The 8,601-nt window shown below is 34.8% G+C and overlaps 1 protein-coding gene across 1 annotated transcript; it reads left to right on the top strand.

Moving 5' to 3' along the window:
- The first annotated feature begins 1,807 nt into the window (after positions 1–1,807).
- Positions 1,808–3,807, top strand: LOC120068861 (transcription factor TCP9). Its single transcript, XM_039020505.2, has one exon. The coding sequence runs from the start codon at positions 1,919–1,921 to the stop codon at positions 2,945–2,947; it is 1,029 nt and encodes a 342-aa protein (XP_038876433.1). The 5' UTR covers positions 1,808–1,918; the 3' UTR covers positions 2,948–3,807.
- Positions 3,808–8,601: the final 4,794 nt, after the last annotated feature.

The following is an 8,601-nucleotide window of genomic DNA, read 5'->3' as shown; positions in this document are numbered from 1 at the left end:
TTTTTTGAAATAGTTTCAAAGTTCAAGAATTAAAATGAAACTTTTAAAATTTAAAAATATTTTGTATGATTTAACCTAAAATAAGGCTTTAACTTGAGGTTGTTGTAATTTTTAAAATAATATAGATAATTGTGATTTTAGAAAAATGAGTTGTAATGTGAAGCAAACTAGTGTTTGATAAATTCCAACTTTAGACTAATATTTTTTTTAAGTACTCAAACTTGAGCAAGTTAGAGTGTTTCACAAATAAATACTAAATTATCGTGTTTTTGTTAGAATAGCCTATTAAAAATTGTGTGTGTGTTTTTTTTAATAGATTAATGGTTAAATATTGAGGAAAAAAGGCTTTATTTATTATTATTTTTTAAAAAAAAAAGAAAAAAGAGAGAGATCTGGTTATAAGAAAATCGAAAAGATAGCAAAGTACTGATTTTAAGAACAATAGGAAGTGATCGTGAAGGTATGTTTAAAAAGTAATTAAATGATTTGAATTAAAATTAGTTTTACATAATACAAATAAGGATTAAAATATTGTTTTGAAATCAGTAATAACGTTCTCAAAATGAATCCCAAACCCAGCTCAACACTTTAAAAGAGAGAAAGGAAAGTATGTTTTGGACCACGCCCTCAAACTTTTGGGCCCACTGACCTCATCCAACATTTTGGCCACCATTTACCCACCTTGCCTACTCTAATATCATCCATTACCACATTATCGTCCACCAAAACGCCAACTACACTCATTTCAATTAATTAAAATATATATCGTTTAATAAATTTAATCTTCAAATGGTCCAATAACCATACTCCAACCGACATGTTCTTTATATTATTAATCTTGAAATCAGAAGTTGGATTTTCTATTTAATATACAATTGTGGTAGAATCTTAAATTATTTGGTAAATATAAATCACACTCATACTATTTTTTAATTCTAACTTCCTTAGAAACTTGTCATCGTCTTTGACTAATTTTCTACCAACCACAAATATATCTTTTCATATATATATATATATATCAACAACATTTAGATTTTTATAACAAAATTTTATTAAACTTTTATCGAATAATTTACATGGAAATAAAGGTATTTTCAAATAATTATGTTATAGTAAATTTGATATAAAACAATTGAAATGATATTTTTACTTTAGTGACTTTAGATAAAACACAGCATAATTTGTCAAGTTTAAAAATGAAATTTATGGAATGCTATTTTTCTTTATATCACGGTTGACTTTTCTTAAAGCTGTCATAAAATAATTTGAAATGTATATTAATGGGAAACTAAATCCTCTGATTAGCACAACATGTTTAGAAGTGATTTTGAATTCATGGTTTGCATAATCGAAAATCACTTATAAAAATGTGTTTAGTGATTTAAAAATAATATTATTTTAAGAGAATCATACAACACTAATAAAATATTATTTAGTATACAGTGTAAAATATATAATTTGTTGAAAAATTGTAAAAAAAGAAAAAAAAAAGGTGATTTGAATGATATGAAAAATGAGTGGGAAAGCTGGGGTAAAATACGGAGAGGAGAATTTATAATATTTGGGGGTAGCGTTAGAAAGTTAGTGGGTTTTAGAGAGAGGCGAATGGGAATGGGAATTTTGGCAAGTTGGGAGTTAATGGAAGAAGAAGAAGAGGAGGAGGGTAGGTCCATCCATCATCCCCCACCTTTGAGTCTTTGACCCAACCCCAAAGGATAATCTTCCTCCACTCCTGGGCCCCACCTCTTTGTGGGTCCATTCATTCCCCCCCTCCATTTCCACATTATTATTATTAATCCCCCACTTTTCCCTCTTTTCCCAATCTTCTTCCCCACCCACCTTTATATACCTTATTCCTTTTCTTACCCTAAATCCCTTCTTCTCACTTCTCTCACTCTTCTCTCTTCTCTCTTCTCCCATGGCCGATATTCAGAAACAAGAACTCGACGACGACGACGACTCTCCCTCCACCCATCTCCCTATCAATCACTCCGATTCCTCCCGATTGGACCTTCTTCCCCTCCCTCCCAAGCAGGAGCATCCCGACTCCCACCACTCCAACCTCCCCCCCTCCGGAATGCAGCTCCTCAACTTCACCCCAGATATTGCTAAAACAGTCTCAACTCTCCCTCCCAAGAGAGCCTCTACCAAGGATCGCCACACCAAGGTCGAGGGCAGAGGCCGGAGAATCCGAATTCCGGCCACCTGTGCCGCGCGTATCTTCCAGTTGACTCGAGAGCTCGGCCACAAGTCCGACGGCGAAACTATCCGCTGGCTTCTCGAGCGGGCCGAGCCCGCAATCATCGCCGCTACTGGGACTGGTACCATTCCCGCCATCGCCATGTCTGTTAATGGCACTCTCAAAATCCCCACCACCACTTCCTCTTCTATCCAAGATTCCGCTGATCCTTCCGCCGCTAAGAAGCGGCGTAAACGCCCCGCTAACAGTGACTACGTCGACGTAAGCCACGCCCTCTCCGTCTCCGTCTCCGCCTCGAACGGCGTCCTTCAGGCCGGTACCGTCCCCGGTTCCCCCGCCGTCCAACAGGCTTTTCCACCGGGCTTCGTTCCAGTGTGGGCCATCCCATCCAACGCCATAATTCCCGGGGCGGTTTTCATGGTTCCATCCGTGGCATGCTCTTCCACCCGTCCACAGTTGTTCTCATTTCCGGCTCCGGTGGCGCCGCTTATCAGCACGACGGCGCGGCCCATTTCCACCTTCTCGTCGAAACCAGACACGTCTCACATTCAATCCAGCCCCACCAATCAAAGCTCTAGCACTTCAAGCTCCTCCGCTTCCAAGTCTCAATCCGTCATGGCACCGATCTCGAGCTCCACCGCCCAGACGACCGGAAAAACGACGACGCAGATGCTTAGAGACTTCTCGTTGGAGATATACAATAAGGAAGAGCTTCAATTCATGTCTCGCTCATCCTCGAAACATTGACTAGAAGGAAAGAACGGAAACATAATAGATTGGAGCTTGTATTCCATTCTCTCTTAGTCTGTATCTCTCTCTCTCACCTCGTGTAATCTATCCGCCATTGACAAACCAGAAAAGAAGCTTGAGTTGAGAAAAAAGGGAAGAAGGAGAAAAGTATCTTCCTTTCTTTTATTTCGTTGGAAGTGTAGCGGAAGGAAGGGGAAGCACGAGGGAATCACGTGATAGACGTGAGGATCGAAAAGTAAATGCACGTGTAAGGTGGGGTGGGATTATTTTCTTTTTATTTTTTGGGTGAAGGGTGCAAACTGCAAAGGTGTGGGGACCATATCAGCGACGAGGTGGGTCAACACTACGGAAAGAGAGAGATATTTTTTTTTAAAACATTTAGAAGGAAAAAAAAAAGAAGCGGGGTCCAGTTCAGTGGTGGAAACGAGTTGTGCTGCTCCGTGGACCGCGCAAGCCGGGTGTAGGGACCACTAATTGAGCTCGTTGTGTAATGTGATGGAGGTGGTGGTCGGGCGGGTCCACTTGATGGGCCCAAAGGCGGCCCTATGGGCCTGCATCATGTGGTGGTCCCGGCTGCCGTGTCGTGGGTTCGGTGGTCCGAGCCAGATGTATGGCTGGAGGATAAACCGACACGTGTTAGATTGTGGGTCAGAAGAACTTAGTTATGGACACGTGGATGAGTGAGATTGGTTTGGTATCAGATGCTTTTCTGGAAACTTAGCTGGTTATTTTGGTGTGAGAGAGAGAGAGAGAGATGAGGGAGGGATTTGTAAATTCATTCTTTAGCTGAATTCTTGATAATCCATTAATCATTAGTTACTGCGTCACTATAAAGATATATACCTGTTATTTACTTATTTCTTTTGTGAATGCTATATATTTTTAGTTCCAACATTTGCACAACATTTTAGTTTAGTATTATTGACGTAATGGTAATACTTTGATGTGCTGTTTACACTCATAAATAATTCTCTTACTACTAACTCATGCAAATAATAATAATAATAATAATAATAAATAATGTGGGAAGGAGAAATGCACGCGAACTCGATCTCAAATATTTGAGGAGAGTTGTTAGTAGAATACATTTTAAATAATAAATTTTTACTCTCATGTGTTAAATTATCGTTTGTTAACCAATTTAACATACCATGTCAAGATTTAAGTAACGGGTTAACGATAAGATATTATAGAGATTAAAAATTAAATATTTTGTGTTAAATATATATTTTTTTAATTTGACGGAGAATATTGTACATGTGCATTTTTTTTAAAAAAAAATTATTCATTAACTTGGTTAATCACTTCATTAGTTAGTTTATTACAATGTTTTAGCTTAACTGCATGCAGTGTTAATCTTGAAATGAGCTATGCTATATCATTCTTAGTCAAATCATGTCATCAACACTTCAGAGAGGTTGGTCTTTATTGGCTCGATATATGAACATACCTATTATCATTTCTTGTGGGGTAGAGTTGACATCCCCCTATTATGCAATTGCAACACAAATCCATCATAGTCCTTAATAATAATGTCTCTCTTTTAATTTGGAAGTTTGTTTTTTATGGCGAATAATAATAATAATTATTATTATTTTGCCAAATGAGTTTTACAACTTTCACTATGATGCAAAATTCTATACCTTACTCTTAAACTTGACTCAAGATCTAGGTAATAGATGATGTTGAGGATTGCTCATGGTAAGGTCCAAAGTCTACAAACTGATCCAACTTTAAAAGATACAAAAAAAAAGCATAAGAAGCGTGCATCCCAAAAGGAAAATGTTAGTGCCTTAGGGTTAGATGTGACTAGTCGAGTCCGTAAATACATACCAATTAAGAAATAAACGACTTGAAGGCAAATTTGCAGCCTGCAACATCATCGTTGAGAATATCCCATACACCACCTACCATCACATGCAACCGTGAGCATGTGTCAAATGAGAGACTTATAAATAATCACATTCAACCACCTCATGGGGAGACTTAGTACTCTTCGAATAAGAGAGCCAACTTTAAATCTTTAAGTGCTTAACCAAATTAGTCGTTCATTGTACTAGCTTAAGGCATCAGAGTATAATAGGGTCAGCTTAGATAAGATCCAAGACTAGACTAAAAAAAAGTGGGTTGTGAAGGAACAGTGAAGTTCCATTGCGGAAGCTGGGATCGTCCCAATTTTTTAATTTTTACACATAATGAAAATTACAGAACAGAATATCCATAAAACCAACTAATTTACAGCATGCTGAGAGAAGGGAAAAAGGAATTAGGGTTAAGGTTTCAAGAAACTTACCCTTGTAGATATCGAGACTTTCACGAAATCCCCTTTCCAAAAGGATCACGAACAATAAACCACGAACAGTAAAACCAAGGGACACCACCATAAGAATTACCTCTGTATTCTCTTGGGATGAGAATTTCTCAGAAGGTGTGGCCTCTGAGTTTTATTTTCTTGAAGAGAGGGAGAGATTTTTGAGAGAGAAAGGTGTCTCAAAGAAAAATTACCGTGAGCGATGCTTTTCTCTATACTCAATTGGGTAGAAGATAAAGGTCTCTTTGACCACCCCACTCACTACGATAAATCAAGAGAGAATTAAGGGGAGGAAAATTATTTCCACCCCTTTAATTCTAAAATTAGATTAAATTAAAATTAATTTTAATTATATATATATATATATATATATATATAATAACTAACTTTTATATCATACATAATACATAACCTATTGTTTTATATTGTATCAAATACAATATAACCTATAGCTTTAATTTTCTCATTAATACATGATATTTAATATAAGTCTCATTTATACTAAATTTAATTATATGAATCTAATTCACATAATTAATATTTGAATCATATTCAAATATTTATTTCCTCTCAAATAAACTTTATATTATAATGTATCAAATACATTATATTAATTATATGTAATATAATTAATTTAAATTATAATTAATTTCCTAAATTAATTTGAACAATTCAAATTAATCCAAAATTAATTCTCATTAATCCCTGTTGAGGTACAAAGGAGATCTTATGGAGCTGTAGATTGAAGCTTCAATAATAGTTGAATAATTAATTATTCAACATCTATTAACTATCGACTACTCCACTAAAGACCAATAACTGCATTCTTCACACTACAGATATATTTATGTGTCCATTGGATATAACCAAAAGTGTGATAATCCTTCATAAATTGCTCATAAGTATAGTTGAGTCGGCAAATATTCCCAACTCCTCAATCAGACAAATCCCCAGAGTCGACGATCTAGCCACCCTCACCCATATAAATCAAAGGACTGCCTTCATAGGCAAGAGTTCACAACTCACTTAGAATTTATATCATGTCACATATGGTCATCCTGGTGAAATGTAAGTCTCTATTATGAACAGTGTTATATAATGAGACTAGTCATTTCGTGGTCCAATCTTATACAAACTCCTTTGAATAGAACACCCCCGCTCACATGTCTCTACAAGAAAAATTAGAATAATATCATTTGTAGTACTTTATAACATCTAAAAGCGGGTCGTATTCTTAGTGTCACCAAGATAAAGTATCCAACCTTATCCATCTACTAAGACCATTTAAGTTATCACTTAAACATGATTCACTTGTATATCTCTACATACATGTTTAAGCTATAGATGATAACCTTGGAGGTTAGTTTATTGGTTTTATGGGTTAATGCTATTAAATTTCGAATAAAACATCTCATATTTTATTAAATAAATAAAATGTTTATACAATACAATTACAAACTACATGACCCATGAAAGGCATCAACCCCAATAGAATAGAGGTCAAAACTACCAGACACCTACCCAAGCAACCCAAAGTGATCGAGATCTGAGTGCTAATGACAATTTATTTTGGTCACACTTGGCTTTAAATAAAACCACTAAAATCATTTTTCTTTTGTCTCTAGTAGAGATGTCCATTCGGCAGGGCAGGGCCGAGGATGTCATTCCCCATCTCCATCCCTGTGAAATTTTCCACAAGGATCGGGGCGAGATTCTCCGGAGGAATTTGCGAGAATCGGGTTCCCCGCGGGAAATTTTTCCCCGTTACCTTTTTTTTTTTTGTAAGAAATCAATTAATTTAAATCACTAACATGAGCAAATTACAATTAAATAATTAACTTTTATCACTATATTGTTTATTATGGTTAGTTTTACATGACAAATTGAATTTAAAGATAAAGTTTTGGCTTAAAAAAACTAATTAAAATTTTTTAATAAAAAGAAATAAATATAAATCAAATTATTATTCATATATATAATCTAAATTTAAATATTCAATTTAAACATATTCATTATCTTTCACAATAAATAATCAAATTTAAAATTTAAATGTAATACTTATATAATAATAATAATAACTATATTAAATAAATATGTAGAAGCTAATCGAGGTAGGGATGGAGAACGAGGCGGGGGCGAGGAATGCATTTCCCATCCTCGTCCCCGTTTAGCTTACGGAGAATTTTTTTTCCCACTCCCTCCTCCATTCCCCGCCTAATAAGAGAATCATCGTCCTATCCCCATGAAAAAATTGAACATCTCTAGTCTCCACTCACTTTCCATGATGTTAAGCCTTCAACTAAAGGCATCAACTTGCAGCATTCTGTGAAGCACTATATTATGAATCGAAACTCCCCAAGTGGGACTAACATGAGAAAAATGTCTATAGAGCAAAAAGGCAAACTCATTCTCTCAAGCTATATATTTCTAAGAAGTGGTTATTTAAAAGAACCAAACACTAAGTTGACCTACTTTTCTATGTGTTTTATGAATCTTGGACATTGTATGATCATTCTTATTCCTTCTTATTATTGAGAAACGAACTGGCCTGTCATGTTGCTCTTTTCAACCTCTTACTTTATTATTCATTCCATAAAACAATAGAAATGTCAAATTTAAATGATCTAACAAAGAAACCACAGGCTGATATGTGAATTCTTTTAGATCTTTTTTTATTTAACAAGAATGATAATGAGGGGATATGTGAATAATTTGCAAATAAATATTCTAATTTATTCCCACCTAAAAATGAGCTAGGAATGATGTGTGTTACACTAAATTTGAGATTTATTCTTATGGATTACATCATTTTAGATGAATAGGGAATGTTGTTCTCATTCTCTGTCTTAATGATTCTCACCCATATACTTTTTTTTCAAAACACTTTTTCAACATAAAATTTGATTTTTATTTTTATTTTCTCACTATTTGGGATAAAGTATATGTTTCGATTAAGAAGTCGAATTCAAATTCTCCACCCCACTTGTTAAATTAAAAGAAAAGGGATTTTAATTTATTTTTCATGTTTACCTCTTTGGTACAATAGGAGATGAGGAAATTCAAATTACAGATCTCTTAGTCGCTAATACATACTATATGCCGATTGAATTATGTTCGCTCTGACATATCAATAATAGTTTATATGCATGTTTTAGTTGTAGTTCGAAAATAATTTCGATAAAGGTATAGTATTAAAAGTTATTTTTCATTCCACGTTATTAAATTTCAATTGGATTTTCTCCGCTTCCCATGCCTTCAATTTTTCTTTTTTGGCCTTAATTCTATAATAATTAAGGTCCGTTTGGTTTTTTTTTTTTTTTACTTTTGGTTTTTGAAAATT

This window comes from Benincasa hispida, chromosome 12 (assembly GCF_027475165.1).
Source record: "Benincasa hispida cultivar pf3 chromosome 12, pf3_genome.v1.1, whole genome shotgun sequence".
NCBI lineage: Eukaryota > Viridiplantae > Streptophyta > Magnoliopsida > Cucurbitales > Cucurbitaceae > Benincasa > Benincasa hispida.
Note: the sequence above shows the minus strand (reverse complement) of the source record. Positions and strands in the feature narration are given on the sequence as shown.